At 40.1% G+C, this 22,397-nt stretch overlaps 1 protein-coding gene across 8 annotated transcripts in view; it reads left to right on the forward strand.

The window, feature by feature from the left end:
• Positions 1–908: 908 nt before the first annotated feature.
• CCP110 (centriolar coiled-coil protein 110) overlaps positions 909–22,397 on the forward strand; it is a 28,980-nt gene continuing 7,491 nt past the window's right edge. Inside the window, exons 1-11 of one of the 8 annotated variants that reach the window (XM_036917070.2) lie at positions 910–1,125; positions 2,717–2,862; positions 9,575–9,730; positions 12,485–12,613; positions 15,122–16,757; positions 18,661–18,791; positions 20,226–20,403; positions 20,950–21,086; positions 21,339–21,455; positions 21,791–21,892; positions 22,084–22,200. In XM_036917070.2, coding sequence (XP_036772965.2) covers positions 9,590–9,730; positions 12,485–12,613; positions 15,122–16,757; positions 18,661–18,791; positions 20,226–20,403; positions 20,950–21,086; positions 21,339–21,455; positions 21,791–21,892; positions 22,084–22,200 — 2,688 coding nt within the window. In that variant the 5' untranslated portion in view covers positions 910–1,125; positions 2,717–2,862; positions 9,575–9,589. The other 7 variants (XM_036917073.2, XM_036917071.2, XM_036917075.2 and 4 more) reach the window with 7 other exon arrangements.

Below are 22,397 nucleotides of genomic sequence, written 5' to 3' on the forward strand. Positions count from 1 at the left end.
GTTCTCACACCAGTGTCAGGGGGTATGCATTATTATCTTAGGAGACTGAATGCAGTTGACTTTAGGATTTTTCGGGTTCTGAGGGAATTAAAGAGCATAGGAAAAGAGGCACACTCGAATTGTGAAGCTGGAAGGAATTGTAATGATTTCCCTTATTTTATGGATGAGGAAAATGAGGCCAGGAGTGGTGAAGTGAGTTGAGCAGTTAATGGCAGAGTCAGGACTGACATCAAGCCATCCCAGTTTTAAGCAGTGGCCTTTGCCACGCCTCCTCCTTACCTTATTTCTCCTTCTTCTAAGGGCTAACAGTGGGTGGGGCATATGTACCAGGCACTGGGCAAGAATTGTTTCTGTTCGGCACTTTTAAAAGTCTCATTTTACATATGCAAAAAAAGGCACGGGAAGGAGGCATCAGTAAGAGAGGCAGAAGGTAGAGACAGTCAGGAAATGGAAAAGGGCCACTACATCATATTTCGGAAGCCAGTTAACATTTTAGATACAGAACTTCGGTAAAACATTCGGAGCTTTAGGCCATCTTGAGTCTGTTACCTTTCTTTCTTGGACATTCTTTTTCCACTGATTTGCAAAAGTTGGCATCTAGGATTTGGCAATTTTTCATTTACAGAGAAAAACTTTTGGTGGATGTTGTATGTTTTGCAACGACCACACAGAGAGGTTATCTATACAGATAAACAGCAGCAATTTCAAGGAATACTTCAGGGGACTTTAGACCCAATGAGATAAATTTTAATTTTAGAGACGCTAACCTGAAGTGAGCACTACGTTTCCCAGCGTGCATTCGTGCTTCCGGTAAGTCCTACGACTTCCATTCCTGGGCCAGGGCGCAATGCACCTCGGGTATTGTAGTTTTCTGAAGGCTAACCGTTCCAACGGCCGGGGAAGCAGCCACCGGAAGTGCGGATTCGGAGAGGTGGAGTCTGGGCGGCGGCGGCGGCGGTGGTTGCCTGGAGCTCGCGTTGCCGCTTGAGACCCGTAATATGGCGGGGAGGAGAAGGCGAAGGCGGCGGCGGACCCAGCTGCGCTCTGTCGGTACCAATTGAGCCGTTTGCTTCCCGACAAGGCCGGGTCGAGGGGAGGAAAGCTGACGGGGCAGTGGGAGCTCAGGTGTGTGCGTGAGGAAAGGGCTGGATCCTCAGCGGGTCCCGGCTTCGAGGCGACCGCGGGAGGCGCAGTTGGCGCCCTGAGAGCCGAGCGCGGGCTCGTACGGAACCTGAGCGCAGGTGCTGGGCTCCCAGGCTTCCAGCGGAGGAAAGCCTCCGGGTGTAGGAGGCGTTTGCCCGCGGGGCCGCCGACAGCGGGCGGGGAGGTGATGCTCGGAAGCTGGCACTGCCTGGTGGGCCCGCGGGATGGATCCTTATCAGAAGAGCCGGAGGAGGTGGGCGTGGGGCGCCCAGGTGAGGGCACAGGGTCCCGGGTAAATAAATTGGGGCCACACCGGGGAAGCACCTCTTGTTGGTAAAAACTGTTTGGGCCGTTTTTTTCCCTTCCCACGATGCTGACGAGAGAGGCGTCCTCAGGGTTTATGCATTGGCCATTTCTGAACCCCAGTTACCGCAACCAAAGGCTCTAGAAGCGCTGTTTACTATCCCTTTGCTGCTCCGGGGAATAAGCACAGTATTTTACTTCGAGGATAGTAAAGCAAATTCTCTTGATTGCCCCTCATGCTTCTACCTGGTTCCCACTCTTCGCTTTTGTCTGTATATAATCCCAGTTCCCTAGCACCGTTTAGACAAATAGCAGGCACCTAGAGACTGATTGATGGGGAAGGTTTGGAAACAGCGAAATTTGAATGTTACCAGGAACTAAGTACTTTGGTTGCTCTTCAGTTCATAATCTAGTGATTAAAAAAAAAGTCATGGTCATTACCATCTTCATAATAAAAGCAGCCCCCCTTTATTGATGCTTTCTGCATGTTCACAGTGTGTGCTAATAGCCAGACGTATTAATTCATTGAATCCTCACAGAATCTCTTTGAGACAAATACTCTGATTATCCCTATTGTATGGATGAGGAAACTGAGGCATAGAAATGGTAAGTGAATTGCCGAGAACATTCAGCTGGTATGTGCCTGAATAAGAAACCTTCCCTTTTATTGTTGCTACAAGACTTTTGTGCCTTTGGGAGGCCTGATGGGTAAACAACCAGCTAGGATCTGAAAACAAGGCAAGATGTGTTCTGTTACTTTCACCATTGCCTTCAGCAACACTTCTGGTAGAGCACTGGTCAGGAGGAGGTAGCAGGGCCATGAGTCTGTGCGGTTTGCAGAAAGACTCACTTGGAAAAAGTCATGGTACATATGGAGAAGACAAGGCATGTCTGAACCTGATGCAGCTTGACAAATTATTAATTCCAGTGGACCAGTAATGCCTGATGGTAAAGTACGGGGCAGTAGGTTTGTGGTTGGAGTAGCCTTGTAGTCAAGTCTCCTTTCAAAAATACCACTGCTGACAGAGGTAATTGTGGTGTGACAAACGAAGTGCCCACTTGCTTAATCATATAGGATTTGGATGCTTACTTTTTAAATGGTTCAGAGTTCCCGGGTTCCCCTGAGAACGGTAATCCTTCCACCTGCCGTTCTCTAAATTCATTCTTCCTTGCTAGCTTCTTTGCTCTAAAGCCCACTCTTCTTTTTTCTCCTGGGACATTATTACTTGAGCTAATTACCCTAATTCATTTATTTAATATTTTTATCAAGTGTCTAGTGTGTGCTGACACTGTTCTAAGCGACGAGGATTCAGTGGTGAACAAGCCGGAGAAGGTACCTGTGCTTATGGAGCTTACGTTTTGGTGGAGGAAGACATACAAAAATCAAGGAAATAAACAAGATAATTTCAGATAGTGGTGAGTGCTGTGAAAATGGGGAAACAGCAAGGTAATATGATAGTTGAAAGGAAAGGAGCGACACACAGCAGCAATTCACTGGAGAATTCCGCTTTATTAGGGAAAGGTGCTGGGTTATATAGGAAGGGGCATGGGGTGATTGTGGTGTCACTTCTACGGGGCTGGTGGCTATTGGCTACGTGCTGGGATTAGGGGGGCGAGGGGTGATTGGGCTTCAGGTGGTGCTGGCGGGAACCGAGGACTCGGAAGAGAAGCAGGAGGTTCGCCATCTTATGGGTGGGGGCCCTTCATTCCCCCCCTTTCTCCTCTATGGGGTTGTGGACGTTGCTTTCTTTCTGACTGCTTCCTGCTGAACGGGGGCGGAGAAGGGAGTGAGGGCTTGAGGACTGGGAGGAAAGGGTTGATAGGACTCCCCACAGTAAGGACGAGTAGAAGTGGACTTCTTCAGGTTGGAAATCAATGAAGGTTCCCTGTAACCATAGGTCGAGGACTTGTTGATTCTAATGGTGCTAAGAGGATCCGGGTGCTAGAAGCTAGGTGTCTGCGGCCATTGTTTCCAGGAACAGTTTCCAGCGGAGAGAGGGGTCCATCTCAGCGTGTGGTGAGGAGGTTACATGAGGGTGAGGGATCTTCTGTGGCTAAAAGCTGGTAGTTCTTGAGTAAAAGCTGGTTGGAAGTTTGATTAGAGATTTTACCAACTTGGGATTTGATAAACTTTACAAGGCAAGAAGAGACAGGCGAGGAGAATGATTATTATAGGGCCTGCAATGGGCCACAGCCAGGTAAGGAAGGGGTTTGTTAGTATTGAAGAGAATGGGTTGGAGGAGTAATACTGTGGGTACTGGGAGTTACTCATGTAGTGAATGGCGCAAGACCAGTAGGGACATCCCCGTAGGTGTTTGGCCATCGCCTGCAACAGGCTTGCTTTTGGTCATAGAGGAAGCAGAGGTAGGGAGAATAAAGGTAGCTGCTAGTGAACACTTCGGTGGAGGGAGGAAAGTGGAGGTATAAAGGCTCGGAGCAGCCTTTCAGAGGGCAGTCTCATGTGGCAATGAGGGCAGTAATTTTTGTTTGATGCTGTGTGTAAGTCTGTCTGACTTTGAATTGCCATACAAAGGAGGCTGGGGTGGCAGGGAAGACAATAGGAATGAGGAAAAAAAGCGAGAGAGAGCGAGGGAGCAGTAAAGGAGGAAAAAGTCATGATTCGGGTATGGATGGCAAAGGGGGTGAACGGGATTTTGGAGGAAAGAGGACAGTAAGGTCAGGAGTCTGGAGGGAGGGAGAGTCTGTAAACTTTTGTAGGTTAAGAGATCCTTTAGGTGATGTGGGGACAGAATGGTAAGGGGCGCCCCGAATGTCAGTTTATGAGCTTTCTTCTGCAAGAGCTGTCCAGAGGCTAATGCCCGTAGGCAGGGGGCTTATCCCTGAACTGTGGGGTCTAATTGCTTGGAAAGATAAGCTACTGGGGCAAAGGATGGGCCATAATATTGGCTTAGGACTCCTAGAGCTTGACTGGACCTCTCATGAATGTATAATGAGAAGGGCTTCGACAAATCAGGAAGATGGAGAGCTGGGGCTTCCACAAGGGCTCGATGGAGCTTAATGAAGGAGTGTCGGGGTGAGGAGGATAATGGTTCTTCAGGGGGGCCCTTGCTGAGGTCGTATAGGGGTCTTGCTAACAGGGAGAAGTTAGGGATCTACGCTCTAAAATACTCAGACAGGCTTAGAAAGGAAAGGATTTCTGTCTTGGTTTTGGGAACGGGCAGGTCAGAGAGGAGCCGTTTTCTGTCTAAGGTAATGGACTTTCTTTGAGATAGAAGAAATAGAAGTTGAGTGAGATAGAAGAAATCCGAAGTAAGTGACAGAAGGGGAAGAGATTTGAGCTTTGACAGGGGATACCCGGTAACTTCTGGAAGCTAGAAGGTTAAGTAGGGAGGCAGTGTCAAGTTGAGACTGTTCTTAGGAGGGACTGCAGAGTAGAAGATTGTCCACGTATTGTAATAAGGTGGACTCGGAGTGATCATGACGAAACTGTTTGAGGTCCTGAGCTAGGACCTGTCCAAAAATATGGGGACTATCTCGGAAGCCTTGTGGCAAAACTGTCCAAGTGAGTTGTTCAGAATGTCTTGTGTATGGGTCTGTCCAGGTGAAGGCAAAAAAATCTTGGGAGGCGGGGTCTAGAGAGAGAGAAAAAAATGCGTCCTTGAGATCTAGAACTGAGAAGTGGGAGGCCGAGGCAGGGATCTGCGATAAAAGGGTGTACGGATTTGGGACTAAGGGATGGATAGGGACAATGGCCGTGTTGATGAGGCAAAGGTCTTGAACGAGGCGGAAAGATCTGTTGGTTTTTTTAACAGCTAATATGGGGGTATTAAATGGGGAGTGCGTGGGTCTAAGGTAATTTTTGTTTAAAAGATCTTGAATGATGGGTTGGAGGCCTATGAGGGCTGAAGTGGTTAGGGGGTATTGGGCCTGACAGATATACTAAGAGGGGTCATGTAATTTGATAGAGGCAGGAGGACATAGAGCCACGGAGGGGCTTGTAATGTCTCAAACTTTGGGATTTACAGGGTGTATGAGGGCGGAACTGGAGCTTTCATTGGGTAGAGGGGGGTCGTCGGCTATGAGGGCCATCAGAAAGGGAGTACTGGGGGCTGTGGGAGTGGATATAGTTATGGAAACATGGAGGAGAGAAAGGATGTCCCGTCCTAGTAAAGGGATGGGACACGGGCATAACTAGGAAGGAGTGGGAGAAAGGTATGGGATTGTCTTGGATTGTGTATAAAAGGGGGGAGGGTTTTAATGGGAAAATCTGTTTACTTCCTACCCCGACTATAGGAGTAATGGCAGGCGTGGTAGGGCCCCGGTATTCTCGCAAGACTGAGAAGGTGGCTCCTGTATCTAGGAGGAAGGAGATGGGGTGACCGTCTACTATTAAAGTAACCCTGGGCTCCTGTTTGGTGATGGAAATGGTCGGGCGAGAAGCCCCTGGGCCCCGTCAATCTTCTTCTGCCAGCCCCACAGCGGTGGGCTTAGGATGGGGGTTGTTCGTCCAGCCTCCCCTTCGGGTGGCTGGGCAATCAGACCCCCAGTGGCCCTTTTTGTGGCATCTGGGGCATGGGATCGTAGGAGATCTGAGGGAGGGGCATGCCCTTGACTAATGTCCCTCTTGTCCGCACTTGAAACAAGCTCCTGGGGGGGGCTTGTTTGTAGAAGGGTGCCCAGGTTGTGGTTTTATCAGCTGGGCTAACATTTGGAAATTGGCCCGATCAGCCTTTTGTTTACGGCGTTCTTTCTCCTCCTCCCGGTTATGGAAGACTTTAAAGGCCACTGTTAGGATCTCAGTCTGTGGGGTAGCAGGGCCCTGTTCTAACTTTTTGAGTTTAGCTTTAGTGTCGGGGTAGCTTTGAACTAGGAAGTATGTCGTAAGGACATGTCTCCCATCAGGCATTTCTGGGTCCAGGCTGGTATACTGTAATAGGGCTTGAGTGAGTCTGTCTGAGAACTCAGAGGGAGGCTCTTCCGTCCTTTGAATTATGTCTTGGAGCTTTTGAAAATCGACTACTTTACGAGCTGCCTTTTTCAGACCTGCTATTAAGCAGGAGGCGAAAATATCTCGAGAGCGGAGACTCACGGCGGTGTTATAATCCCAGTGTGGGTCTTGTTCGGGGACAGCGGTGGGGCCAGGGGGATAGGTGGGGTCAGTCCTGTGGGTTTCGGTGGCGTACGTTTGGGCTAAGTCCCAAACTCGTCTACGCTCTTCAGGAAGGAGGGTATTGGCCAGGAGCATGAAAATGTCATGATGTGTGAGGCTGTATGACTGGAGGGTCCATTGAAACTCCCTGATATATGTCGTGGGATCAGTGGAAAAGGAACTTAGGCGTTTCTCAAGTTGGGCTAAATCTCCTAAGGAGAAAGGGACGTGAACGCGCATGATGCTTTTGGATCTTGCTACCTCCCGAAGTGGGGCTGAAAGGCTCAGGCTTGATCTGCAGGGGGGTGAGGTGGGGGAGGAGATGGTGGTGGAGGAAGGGGGAGGGGTTGTTGGAGAGGAGGGGGAAGGGAGTGGGCGGGAGGCTTCTGCGATAGACGGCTTGCAGGCTAGGAGAACTTGGGGGGATGCGGGGGGAGGAGGAGGCTGCGGCTGCGAGGGGGGCGGGAGGAGGAGGCGGAAAGCTGCGGTATAGGGAATCTCCTTCCATTTTTTCAGGCACTGGCAGTAGTTAAAGAGATCGCGAGTGATGTCAGGATCAAGAGTTCCCCCTGTGGGCCATTGGTTGTTATTGTCTAGGGGGTATGTCGGCCAATCTTGGGAGCAGTATTTACGGAGAAGTTTTGGTTTTATATCAGGTGTCAGGGAGAGGGTGGCTAGATGCTTGAGCAGGCATTCAAGAGGTGAACTTCCAGGGAGGGATGAGGAGGCTCCCATGGCTAAAGGACAGAGAAGGAGACAAACAGGGGAAGACGAACGGGGATCCTCGGACTGGGAACAGACCGCAAGGAGACAAAGGGCGTCCCCGGTGATCCTTGGGGGTCTGCGGAAACTCGTATACGAGTCGGTTTCTTAGGAAGTGTGGGTCGTCACCCAGGCTTCTCTAAGAAGGCAGAGTGCCGGAGTCCGAGGTACCTAGTACTAGGAATTTTCGGCGGAAGGAATTTTTGGCGGAAGGAACGGAAGGAGGAGGGAAGGGAGCGTTCTCATCCGCAAAGGAGTCACCTCGTTTATGGCTGTTGGAGGAGGGGCCTGAGGGTCCGCCGCAGCCGTGAAGGCCTGAGGCGGGGAGAGTTCCCTCCTCGTCGGGGAAGAGCGGCCCACTCCGGGGGAAAACTTACTCAAAGTCCAAAGAGGAGTGGTGAGTGTGAGGAGCCAGCGCTGGAAAAAGAGGACGAGGGCAAGCTCCTGCTGGTGTCGGGGGAAGACGGGGCCCAGTTGGGGTGTCCCGTCTCCCGGGTTTCGGCACCAATGAAAGGAAAGGAGCGACACAGAGCAGTAATTCACCGGAGAATTCCCTTTATTAGGGAAAGGTGCTGGGTTATATAGGAAGGGGCATGGGGTGATTGTGGTGTCACTTCTATGGGGCTGGTGGCTATTGGCTAGGTGCTGGGATTAGGGGGGCGAGGGGTGATTGGGCTTCAGGTGGCGCTGGCGGGAACCGAGGACCCGGAAGAGAAGCAGGAGGTTCGCCATCTTATGAGTGGGGGCCCTTCAATAGTGACTGACACAGGGTTAATTTGGATGGGATAGTCAGGGACGGCCTCTCCAAGGAGGGCACATCCAAGCTGACACTGAAGGATATTCAGTCATGCTCTAGGAGCATTTTGTAATTCCCATAAGCAGCTGTAGTAGCCCTTGTGTTTGGATGTTTAATGCATTTTCATAGGCTATAAATGATGCTGTAAGAATAGTCTATTACTGTACATCTGCAGTATGTGTGACTGTGTGTCCTTTTTAAGGGATGTGAATTTAACTTTGAAGCAATGGGTCATGTCTATATGATGGTGTTGAAGGAAAAATAAAACTTGCCATAAAAATATTTAATTTCCTTAAGTTTTCCCAGACCTTTAAAATAGAATTTTAGGCTTTGCTTGTGTATCCAGAGGAAGTATATTACGTTATATGTATATATTATTGTACAAGTAATCTGTTTACATTCCCTGTACTGCTGGATGCATGGGTTGTGTTAAAAATGTTGGAATATTTTAGTAGAAGTGGGGTAATTTGAATTTCTTTTACATCTTAGTTTTTGCATATTTTGGTTGTTAAGGTAACATAATGTTGTTATGTTAAGGGTTGAAATCCAGACTGAAAAAATGAGGCCTTTTTTTGTTTATTGTTTTAAAATGAACACTTAAAGGAACATTATAGTATTTTTCTGTTCTCATAGTTAATATTCTTGTTGGTCACAAATACAATGATGTCTCTCTTTTTATTCTCTCTTATTTAAAGGAAACTATGCCAGATATAATGCTATGGAAACAGGCAATCAAATACTTAATTCTTTGCTAGATAAATGGATAGTGGCGAATCCTTCCTGGTTACCTTGCATTTTCATGACCACCATCACAGTTTTCCAGAAATTGTGAAATTACTGGGCTGATTGTTTAAGTAGTTTGGTGGTGATTCTAATTTTCAACAACAAAATAGAATTAATGTGAGAGACAATAGGTTTTCTGTTTTCCTTCTCTGATTTGCCTAGTGACCATGGAGTCAAATATATTTTTTAAGATATGAAAGTAATAGACTTTGATAGAAAAAGGATTTTTAAAAGTAAATATCATCTTTTTTTTAAATAGCCCCATGTCTTTTTTTTTTGGCTACCAAAGCATTTCTACCTTTGTATGATTTAGTGTTTCTTGTGTAGACAAATTCTGCCAAAGAAAATATTCTACTTTATAATCTAACGTTAATAGAGTGGTATAGAACTTTGTTTCCTTGATAAAGGTTTTACTGGTGAGGTTTTTCTAAACTAATGACATTTAAAGATTGACTTAAGGTAGAAATATTCGGAAGTACTTAATATATGAAGCAGGGCTTAACTTGAAGTGCTTACCTATACTCAAAGAATTAATTCCTGACAAGTGAAAAAATTCTGGAGAGGCCAGTTCTAGAAACTATGAATTCTAGGGATGTTTTAGAGCTCTCCAAAATTTGCCGAATAATTAAGATATATTTTTCTCAGCACATTGAAAATGACGTTTTTCTTTCTTGTAGTGTGATTGTGGGAAAATGGAGGAATATGAGAAGTTTTGTGAGAAAAGTCTTGCCAGCATCCAAGAAACATCACTATCCACAGATTGCTTTCTACCTGTCCAGCCTGAAAGCATTTCACTTATTAGCTTCCATGGAGTGGCTGTGCTTTCTCCACTGGTAAACATTCTTTGATTTTTAAATGATGCTTTTTTCTATAGTGAACCACTAAGGAAATAAAAAGAGAAACAAAGAAATTCTTATAAACATCAAAAAGATGCCTAACTCTTATTCATAACTAAACAAACTAGTTAGCGGTTTTTACCTGCTACACTGGCAAAGATCTGTTTCTTAGGTTGTAGGGCAAACGTACTTAGGCTTCACTTTTGCTGAGAGAATGAGTTGATTTTATTTTTGGGTGAGCAGTTTGGTAGTGCTTATCATGATGTAAGTGTATATAACCTTTGACTCAGCAATTCCATTTTTGGTAATCTCTTACAATTATCTATGTGCCTGAAGAAATATGTACAAGGTTATAGTAGCATTTATTTATTGTTCAAAATAACAAAAGATCAGTGAACATTCTAAATGTCCATCAGTAGTGGATTACTTTAACTGTGGTCCATTTTATAGACTCTCATACATGCCATTAAAATGAGTACAGTAGACCCGATTATGCAGGCATGGAAGGATCATCACAGTCTGTTATAAATCACCACACAGTGTGCTCTCAGAAGCAGTGTAATGTAGCAGTTAAAATCCCAGCTCTTGGAGCCTTCTGGCCTGGGTTTATCGTAGCTCTGCCACTCACCTGTTGTGTGCAGGTCCATTTTCTTTATTTGTGAAATGAGGATAAAAATAGTGCCTATTTCCTAGAGCTATTTTGAGGATAAATGAACTAATCATGTAGAACACTTAGAACACTACCTGGAGAGGAGATAATCAATGTATATTAACAATTTGAGTTTTTAAAGGATATTACATTCTTTCTCTAAGAAAGGGTAAGGGAATATAGGATGAGACGAAAGACACACTTTTTCACTGTATACACTTTGATACTGATTGAATATTTTTAAAATATGTGTTGTGACATTTTTTCAAATCAGAAAATACAACTGAAAGATAGTTCAAAAAAATTTTTTTATTGTGGGAATTAAAAGATCAATATCTTCTGCCAACTTTTTGTAATGAAATTTTCAAACATACAAAAAGGTAAGAAAGGATAGGACAATGACCACCCATATGTCTACCATCTAGACTCAACTATTTTTTACATATTGTCATCTTTGCTTTATTGCGTGTGATTTTATGTATATGTATATGTGTATATATGCCTACATAGTTTTTGTTCTATTGCTGAGCCATTTGAAAATTGCAGGTGTGTAACACTTCTCCCCTAAAAATTTTCTAAAAATACATATTCTAAAAATAAGGATATTTTCCTACGTAAAACCCCAATGTCATTCATTATCACACCTTAAGGAGATTAATAATAATTTTAGTAGCAGCTAATGTTCTGTTCATATTTAATTTTTTCTATTTGTGTTCCAAATGTCTGTTAAAACTACTTTTTTCTAATCTGGATCCAGTCAGAGTTTACAAATAGTATTTGCTTGTTATAGTTTTAAAATCTCTTTTTCTCTAGTACAGTCCCTCTAACTTAAAAGAATTTTTTTTTATTATAGTGAATTTTGAAAGAGAACAGACCAGTTGTCTTATAGAATGCTTATGTTTTGGATTTTTCTAGTTGTTTACTTACGTTTATATTTAATTTGTCTTCTAGTCCCTGTATTTCCTATAAACTGGAAATTAAAAGTTTGATTAGAGTCAGGTTAAACATTTTTGGCAAGAGTTCTTTGGAGATGATTCCATGTATTGCATATCAAGTTAAATCAGAAGCTACATAATGGCTAGCTATCACGCTATGAGTTTCATTCGAACCCTTGCCTTTACAGTGGTGACTGCCAGATGATTCTTTAAAGGTATATATTCTCTACTTTTTGGTTAGCAAGTAGATTGTGGGATGATTCTTTGTTACCATGCAAATAGAAAAAATGTTTAAGCATTTTTATCAACCACTTGACCTATTGCTTGATTAGCTTAATGTGGGCCAAAATGTCTGTCTGAGCCTTATACACTCTATGACTCCATCAGTTATTTATAAGCAAGATCTGATGTTTATGGATTCAATGCATATTTTTATGTTGTATTTGATAGATGACTACTGTAACTTTGGAATAATTTTTTATGACAGTTTCTATTTTTATAAGTCTAAAATCAGTTTTGACTTCTTAACACAGTGATAAAACTAAACTTCCCATGACTTAATATTTAAATGCACTATAAAAAGATATAATGCTTAGAAGCCTTCAATTTTTTTAGGTACATTGTATTTTTATTGGAGGGTGCAATGCACTTGATTTTTGTAGGCAAATAAAACCTTATGTGTTTCTTTTATCATTAAACCTTTAGACATTTTCAGGAGGTAGCAAAGAGGTAAAGTGTACACTGATTAGAAGATGAGAAATTGAAGAATGTGACCCAGTGAAGTAAGATACTCCCAAATGACAAGCCCCACAATGGCCAAAAGAGCTAATTTCTCTCTCATTTTAGAGCATTTGATAAATGAACAGGTTTTTGGTGTTTTTTTTTCCTTTAACTTTCTTTTAATTGAGAATAATTGGCATACAGTAAAGTGCACAGACCTAAAGCATTAAAGTTCTATGAGTTTTGATATATGGCATACATTGTATGACTCACACCCACAAGGAACATTTTCACTGCCCCAAAAAGCTTTTGCATGCCCCATCCTAATCATTACCCCAATCACTGTTCAGATTTCTTTCCCTGTGGTTTTACCTGTTGCACATGGGTTTGATTTTACGATATTTTTATGTTTGTGAGAAATAATTACATGTTTATGATATTTTGCAGCTTAACATTGAGAAAAGAAAGGAAATGCAACAAGAAAAGCAGAAAGCACTTGATGTAGAAGCAAGAAAGCAGGTTAATAAGAAGAAAGCTTTACTGACTCGTGTCCAGGAGATTCTTGAAAATGTTCAGGTGTGTATTTTAAGCTCTTTTCAATCATAAGAAATCACAAGGTAAACAATGATAACTTCTTAAAAGTATGTTTGCACTTACTAGCTAATTAATCTTTAAATAATATACTTTACTGTTATGTTAGAGGAACTTCATAATTTGTGATATTCTGTTTCAGTTAGTCCAAAGAAAGTTCATAAATTATAAGAAATAACAAGGTAAACTTGTGATAATTTTTTAGAAGTATGTCTGTACTTACTAATTAATTTTTAAATAATATACTTATGTTAGAGAAGCTTTATAATTTGTGATATTCCATTTCAGTTACTCCAAAGAAAGTTCACTTGCTTGTTACTGATGCCTAGTACTTGAGTCAGAGGGTACTCAGACAGTGGAGTCATACACTGAATATAATTGCTTATTGTCTGTGTCTTATGACTCTAAAAACATTGAATTCTCAGTGACAGAATGATAGAATTGGCCATTGTAGTTTACTCTAAACTAATCAAACTATTGACTCAATGACCTTATTCTTATTCTCTGCTAAAGTAAATAACTGCCTCCAATTTTTCTTGGTGAAAATTCTGTTCTTAGATTCACAAATACAATTTAGATTAGATAAATAGAATTGCCTAGATGTATCTTAGATCCAATTTGAAACCGTTTAAACAACACATCCATGCCTTTTACAATTATTTTTATTTAGTTTCATTTAAATTTGTATAAACAATTTGTTTTAAAGCCTGAATCATTTCATACTAAAAAGAAAATTAAATGAATTAGATTGAACAAATAATTTCTGACATATCGTCCTGTTTTGCTGGTTATGTGTTGTTTTTCATAATATTAGGGGTTTGTGCTTTGTGTAATTTATACTAGATGATACATGTACACTGAATCTTAGGATATTTCCCACTATCTGCTACCTCATTTCTCTGTAGGTAGTAAATTTTAATTTTCAAATTATAATTACTGCTTATATAAGTTCAAGAAACATAATGTGTAACACAATTTGGGTGGGTTTTTGATTTATTAGTTATTTTCTGTTGTTAAAACCGAAGTGGCATACCATTCTTGGTCCACTGAGTAATGTACCAATATACTACTAATGAGATTATTATTGAGTCTGAAAACTTGCTCTGTTTAATAGAACATTTACAATGCTGAACTGTAGAATAATGAATTATGCAGATAGAGAAATGTTACATAAAACAAATAGATTTCTAAGTTCTTTTCTACCCATAAAACCTACTACTCTATGATAATTTTTGTTGTTATTTAAATCGTCTAATAAAAGACTCATTTTAGTGGTGTTGACAGAAACAAAGCTGCTTACTATCACAGATGTGAAATATGAGATATTTTAACAAAATAGTTTATTTTACTTGAACCTGTGAATGTGTTCATAGATTTCGTGAATCTGTACCCCTTCAGTTGTATTTTGGTCCTGAGATTGTGACTAAGTATACCTTGTTGTACTGTTTATTGCTTAGTACCTGGAAACCATTACATGTCTTGGGATTTGTAAGGTAAAACAGGAGTGCCATATGGTCTGGGGAAGAAAACACATACAAAACAGCCTAGAAATCTTTATTAATTCAGGAATCTGGAGTCTGTATTCATATGATAATATAATAATATCTGCCAGTTTAATATATGCTTGTATAATCTTTAGAAATATCCTAGTTAACTTTCTTTTTGCAAAGTTGAATTATTTAGATACAGAATGTAATTTTATTTTTTTCTGTTGGATCTCATCTATACAATTCTCATCTTAATCTATCAAATTTTTTACTTATTTTGCTTGTCCTAAAGCTCAATGGGTTGCTGTTTTAAATAATACCACCAGTTAACCAAATTGAAATTTGCTTTAATGAATTGGGTTTTAAGTTGAAATTTTTCTTATTTGTAAGTTATTTAAGCTACAAGGCTGATCTGTCATGTACTACAAATTTGCCTCATCAAGGACTTCAGTTAAATTTTGAGTAAGCATGTAGGAGGCAGGAGTCTTATTATTGAATTATTTTTGCTTAATCAGTATCCTGGGCAAGTTAGTCTTTGTTAAAGAGGGAATCATTCATGTGAGAAATTTAATTACTTGCTCTTTCTCTTGTACATCATTACCTCATTACCCTTAGATGGTAGCCCTCATAAGCAGAACACTTGGTGACACTAATAACATACAACCAGTAGAAAGTTAAGGAAATGCTTCTATTCCAAGATTAAATCACACATGGAAATATGAATATATTATATGTATGTATACACGTGCACATATGTACATATATGTATCAGATTAGATCATTTCCTTTTTCCTTTAATAATAAATAGGCCAGGATGACCAACAGATGTTTCTTATAGTAATTTGAGTTCCATGTGATATAGGGTACCATAGAAAAAGGTCATTTTAATTTTTATTTGTGTTTTCAAATATATGAACTCTGAATCTTCAATTTTATTATAGAAAGCAATGAAATTAAAGGCTTTTGTGCAGTGAGGAAATTCTAATTTTTAAATTTTCTTTTTCAGGTTAGAAAAGCACCTAATGCCAATGATTTTGATCCATGGGAGACTGAAACAGTTTATTCTAATTCAGAAGTCAGAAACTTGAATGTTCCTGCTACATTTCCAAATATCTTGCCAAGCTCTACTGAACACTCTACTTTAGCAAAGTTTGAAAATGTAACTGGAATGTTGCCGTTGAATAATGAGGATGAATTTAAATATAATGGTGTAGACTTAGCTAGGGACTCAGAAGAATTTAATGATCTGAAGCAATGTGAGAGTTCAGGTATTAGCCACACAGAAAACGAAGCTTCTCTAAAGACCTCAGCAACCCCGCAAGAGGCTCTTATTTCTGATGATCTCTTCCCAAGAAGTGATGAACAGGACCCATCACTCTCGGAAAAAGTTACTCCGGATCCCTACATAATAAGTCTTCAGAACCTGATGAAAAAGTCAAAGGAATATATAGAAAGAGAACATTCTAGACGTGGTCTGAGAAGTAGTGCAAAGAGGAGTATTAATGAGAGTCATTCAGACAAAGAAAATGATGCTGTTAAAGTGACCGACTATGTAAAGAAGGCCCAGTTGACAGGCAAACACTGTGGTTCAGTTATTCCTGACAAACCAAGCCTTAATAAATCAAATGTTCTTCTCCAAGGTGCTTCCATTCAAGCAAGCAGCATGAATACATCAGGTTTAAGTAGCTTTTCTAAAGTGGACATACCTATACGAACTGGCCACCCCACTGTTACAGATCCTGAATCTGATTTTAAAGTCATTCCCACTTCTGTTACTGAAAATAATGTTATCAAAAGTCTTACTGCTTCATATGCCAAATTACCTAGTCCAGAGCCAAGCCTGAGTCCTAAAATGCATCGAAAACATTCTAGGCCATCATCAGCATGTCATATACTTATAAATAACCCAATAAATGCCTATGAATTAAGTCCTAAAGGAAAAGAACAGACAGTAGACTTAGTTCAGAATACTGATGAAAAAACAAATACACCTGAAACCGTGCCAAAGTTACCAGTTGATTTAGCAGTTTGTTCAAGCAAGGTTTATGCCAGCAAAAACACATCGGAAACCATACAGGAAATTGTTTTAGCTAAATCAAATCAAGTTTGTCAATCTTCAGGAAGTCCATTAGAAAATAAAGTTATTCACGGACTTGCTATCGTGGAAGGTCAGTTAACATCTGATGGGAGAGGACCACACAAAATGGACAGTACACATACTGCAATGCCAAGATTGCATGAGCCATACGCCACCAGTCAGTGTGCAGCTAGTCAAAACTTTGGAACCGTGAGTGGATTCAAGTCAACCAGTGCGCTAGAGAAAAACCGCAATTCACAGATGGAACTGAATAAGTCTTATGATGTAAAAAACCCATCTCCCTTACTGAGGCAAAACCAGAATACCAGACAGCTGATGGACACCCCTACAGTGACCTGTGGAAATGAACAAGTTTTGGATAACAGTTTTGAGAAAGTTAAACGGAGACTTGATTTAGATATTGATAGTTTGCAAAAAGAAAACTGCCCTCATGTCATAACAACTGGAATAGCTGAACAGGAAAGGCCACATTTGCCGGAAAAAAGATATCCTAGGGGATCTGTCTACATCAATAAGAACAAAATGTTAGAAAGTGATTCCAAAGGTGAGCAAACTTTGAAGTGTTTTATATCTGCTATGCAAATGGCCTCTTTAGTTAATACTTTTAATTGACATTCTGCAAAATGATAGTTTTCATCTGTTCATCAGGGTACTTAATTTCATTTATCAGAGAACATGCCTTAGCTACAGTTGATTGGTGTCTGGTAGGTTTTTTAAAGGATTTTCTTATTTAAATTATGAATCTTTCCCAGTTGTTTAGGTAGAGACTATTGTTAATGACTGGAGGAAGAAGTTCCTGCATGGCCCATCACTCAGTTTTAATCTCAGTGTATTGCTATGATGTCTTCCTTTTGGTCTGTGGTTTCTAATAGTTTTATCAGTTTGCTGTTTCATTTGTAATGAGAACTTCATTTAGTCAGCCCTTCATAAACACTTCCACAGTGAATTTAAAAAAATATCACAAGTCTATGTGAGTGGTGTTTCAAGAATAGAATCTTTATTGATAAAAATTATTTGAAGTTTGTTTTGTTGCATCTAATATTATATTAACAGAAACTTGTTAAAAATGTCTTTCCTCATTACTCTTTATTTTGTCATGGTTCATAATTCTTCATCACTGATACAGAAGACTTGTAAATCAAGAAATTAAGTTCTTAGTCATAGACTTTTGAGCTCTAATGTGATATATATCTTCCTGGGGAAAAAAAAAACACATTCTGTAAAGTTGCAAATTAAAAATAACAGGTTTTGTAGGAAAAATAGGGTAGGCCACTTAAAGCCTGTGCAGCTTTATAAGAACTCTGATAAAAACAACAGTTGATCCCTGTGGAGCCAGCTCAGATTGTCCAAGTAGATGGTGTGGCTGGCTAGAGGCTGTCTCAGTGAATACCAGGAGTACTGAAAAGCAGCCAAGTGGTAGTTTGGGCAGTCCTTTCGTAAGAACATGTGAGATGAGGCCAACCGTAGCAGTGACAGGCTGCTGTCAGAGTGGGCAAGTGCAGTGTACTAATAGCTGACCCAGCTTGGTGTACCTCTACAGAGGGAAACCCTGGACTGGCACTCATTTATAGTTTTTAAAATAGAGCTGAATGGCCTCCTGCTGTTTAATCGAGTGGTTTTGCTGAGGGACTTTTCCTTTTTTTTGCTGAAAGTTATAATTCTGCTTTTCCAGTCCTTTTTGCCTATGAAAAATTGCATGTGAACAAATGCAAATTGTTGTGGCTGATAAATGTATTTAGGAACAAATTATGAGAATACCGTAGCAGATAGAATAAATAGAATATGTTTATTTTCAGGAAAAATCACTGTATATTTGAAAAGAGTGATTGAATTTAGTTGAATTATAATGAATCCACAAATATTTATGTGATACATCTGTGTAATACTTGGTATTCAGCATTTCAAAGTGTCTCACCACTTTTCATTCAGTAAGTTGCATAGTCATAATGATTTAATAAATTTTTTAGTAATTCAAACATCTGGAATTTTAATATCCACTCTTCTTGGAGCCTCAAGCTAAGAAGCTTTAACACTATCAAAGGAACATGTATTTTAAAAAATCAAAGCAAATCAAACCTACAAGCTACAATACCAGAGATCCTGGAGAAGGGCAGGAGTCAAACGAGTGAATGGAGGTGAGATGCAGATGGGAACCATCTGGAAGTTAGCTGGAGAAAGGAGAATTTTGACTGACACACAGTCTTGCCTCTGTTGGTTCTGATCATGTTGGGATCTGTTGAGTGAGTGGGTAAGGGTGCTGAGATAAGGTCTTTGCTTGGTAGCTTGAAATGTGAGGAGTGGTTCGAAGTGGGGACCTGGCTGTATGTTGATTACATTATGTCAGATCCAGGAAGCGTATGTCAGAGGCATAATTTAAACTGATGGTATAAATACCAGATACTAGTAAATTTCCTAAATTTGAGGGGACACATTTCTTTTCTTTTCAGAAGGTGGGGATATATTGAAAAGCAAGATGTTAGCTTTTGAAGAAATGAGGAAGAGACTAGAAGAACAGCATGCCCAGCAGTTATCACTACTCATAGCTGAGCAGGAAAGGGAGCAAGAAAGACTGCAAAAGGTGAGGAATTAGAATGTAGAACTATGGGGCTGGGAAGTGAGGTTTAGTCAGGAATCTATGAACTTTGGTCATGTATAAGTACTTGCATTTTTTTTTTCCCTGCGTATCTTAACTTGAAGGGGCTGTTGATTTTGACACATGGATAATATTTTTAATGCCTATCTGTGAGATTAACTGTTTAGATCCATGTCTAAAAATAAAGCATAATTTACCAAAAAGATACTTCAATGAATCCTTGATTCAAAACTTTTAATATTTTTTAAAGGTATTTTTTTAAATTTATTTTTTATTAAGGCATCATTGATATACACTCTTATGAAGGTTTCACAAGAAAAATAATGTGGTTATTACATTCACCCTTACTATCGAATGCCCCCCCAAACCCCATTGCAGTCACTGTCCATCAATGTAGTAAGATGCCACAGAGTCCCTATTTGTCTTCTCTGAGCTACACTGTCTTCCCCATGACCCCCTACACATCATGTGCACCAATCATGATACCCCACAATCCCCTTCTCCCTCCCTACCTGCCCTCCCTCCACCCCCCCTTTGGTAATCACTAGTCCCTTCTTGGAGTCTGTGAGTCTCCTGCTATTTTGTTCCTTCAGTTTAGCTTTGTTACTATACTCCACAAATGAGGGAAATCATTTGGTATTTGTCTTTCTCTGCCTGATTTATTTCACTGAGTATAATATCCTCTAGCTCCATCCATGTTTTTGCAAATGGTAGGTTTTGTTTCTAAGGGCTGAGTAGTATTCCATTGTGTATATGTACCACATCTTCTTTGTCCATTCATCTACTGATGGACACTTAGGTTGCTTCCATATCTTAGCTATTGTAAATAGTGCTGCGATAAACATAGGGGTGCATATGTCTTTTTGAATCTGAGAAGTTGTTTTCTTTGGGTAAATTTTTAGGAGTGGAGTTCTCGGGTCAAATGGTAATTTTATTTTTAGTTTTTTGAGGAACCTCCATATTGCTTTCCACAATGGTTGAACTAGTTTACATTCCCACCAGCAGTGTAGGAGGGTTCCCCTTTCTCCACATCCTCGCCAGTATTTGTTGTTCCTAGTCTTTTCGATGTTGGCCATCCTAACTGGTGTGAGGTGATATCTCATTGTGGTTTTAATTGACATGTTCCTGATAATTAGCAACGTGGAGCATCTTTTCATGTGCCTGTTGGCTATCTGAATTTCTTTAAAGGTATTTTATAAATAGATGAAAGATGAAATATACATTCACTTAGATTATATTGTAAGAGGAGGGACACTTGTTTTAAGATTATTATAGTTAATATATCATATCTTAAAATCAATTGTCAATCTTAGTTGAGGGGGGAAAATTTAAATAAACAATTTTCTGGTAATTGCATCTGCTTTTAGGTGAGCCTAAAATACTTTTGGACTGTAATTAAAAAGAACTGTTAATCTACAGGAAATAGAAGAACAGGAGAAAATGTTAAAAGAGAAGAAGGTGAATGCAGCTGAAGCCTCTGAATTGGACATTAATAATGTGGTAGAGTTAGAATGGAGAAAAATCAGTGACTCTGGTTTGTTAGAAACAATGCTGTCTCAAGTGGACTCACTCCACACTTCAAATTCACATAGTTCTGGTAAATATTTTAAAATATTTTCCCATTTGAAAAAATTATCCTATAGTAAGATGTTTTATCTGGCACACTTTAAAATTGTAGCTCCTTCAAGTAATTCCATGTCCAGCCCATTGCTATTTGCCAGCTGCTTAGTAACTAGTGAAAAATGAAATGATAGCAGATCAAAGACTGGGTGAGCAGGTGTTCATGAGAAAAGTTAGCAAGGGAAGTATCAGGAAATTTGACTCAGAGCCCAGCCTTTGTTCATCATGCAGCAGGTGATATGCTTTAAATGAGCACAGCTGTCTCCCAAGTGATCTTGAATTACATCTAATTCCCCAGTCTCTGTAAGAGCTTATCTTCACATCTTGTTATCCTGAAATTCTGTTTGTGTTGAAAAGATCCACCTGGGTGTATAAGTTTAAAGTCCATAAATATTTTAAATCTGCATGTGGATCAGTTTCAGAGGCAGTTGTATTTCTTAATGAGTGTCAAGTGTTTATTTGTATGTTCTGCATATTCTCGTTATATGACATCAAGTATGTTACTATATGTGTATTTCTGTAGGTTTCACAAATTCCTCCATACAACATAGCTTTGGTTCTGCAAATGAAGCACCGTTCTACCTCTGGGGATCACATAGTGGCTTGACCAAACTCTCAGTAACAAGGCCTTTTGGAAGGGCCAAAACTAAATGGCCTCAGGTGGGCAAACTTAATGGTACATGTATGTCCATCTTCTGCCTGTCTATTTTTTAAAGAGGTACATTGTTTTAAGTTTTACAAATGAACGTGAATATTTTTGCCATTCTTCAAGTAGCTTAGCTTTTATTAGAGGTGAAACTATACAGGGCATATATATATAGAAGATTTTAGTTCAGTGTATTAAATAAAGAAAAAGAATCTTGAGCATAATGCTCAAATACTTAAAACATTGTGTCTGTCTGCTTCTTTTAGGTTTTCAGTTCGGAAGTACAAGCAAAATTTAACAAAATAACTGCAGTGGCAAAAGGATTTCTTACTCGTAGGCTTATGCAGACGGATAAGCTGAAACAACTTCGACAGACTGTTAAAGTAAGGAGGTTGTTGTCAGTCATTTGTATTTCACTTTTGTCTCCAGTTTGGTCAATCATGTGACAGCTAGAGTTGGCAAATTAGGTTTTTTTAGTCACTGTAATATAGGCAATTTTAGAAATCTGATTATTAATCTCATTCAGGTAATTTTTAAATAGGTAAATGAAGTAGTTTGTGTATTTTTGTCCCACTTTAAATTGAGTGCTGTTTGACTTCTGTGATAGTTTTATGTTCTTAGTAGTCTTGGATTGCCTGCGAAAAAGAACAAAAGGAAACTCCAGTGATCATGAATCTTTCTAGAAAAATGGTTTTTGAAGGAGCATTTCTTCTTTCAGGACACTATGGAATTCATAAGAAGTTTTCAGTCAGAAGCACCATTAAAGAGAGGAGTTGTTTCAGCACAAGATGCTTCCCTTCAGGAAAGGGTGTTAGCTCAGGTAAATGCGCAGAGGCGCCCTGAAGGCTTTTAAGGAAGTGGAAATTTACATTTCTATCCCTTCATTTAACCACTGGAAATAGGTTTCAATTAAAACTTTAAAATTTTCTGTAAATAAAAGTCCATGTAATATATCTGAACTCTAACCTCATCTTTCTAAATGGGCCTAATATTTTCTTCTTTTGAACCTAGTTGCGAGCTGCCCTGTATGGTATTCATGACATATTCTTTGTAATGGATGCAGCTGAAAGAATGTCTATTCTACATCATGATCGAGAAGTTCGCAAAGAGAAAATGCTCAGGCAGATGGTATGTTAATATGATTTTTTAATGAATGAGTGAAAAAGAAAAACTCTGTTTCTTCTATACTCACAAAATACTTCTGACACCATACGCATGTTTTTTTCCCCCCATACTGACCAGTTCTCCCACACCAGCAGGGTGTCCTATAATTCAGTTCTGATGCTCTGAGTAAGGAGGCAGTTCAGACGGCCCCCACTTCAGAC

This window comes from Manis pentadactyla, chromosome 10 (genome assembly GCF_030020395.1).
Source record: "Manis pentadactyla isolate mManPen7 chromosome 10, mManPen7.hap1, whole genome shotgun sequence".
Classification (NCBI taxonomy): Eukaryota; Metazoa; Chordata; class Mammalia; order Pholidota; family Manidae; genus Manis; species Manis pentadactyla.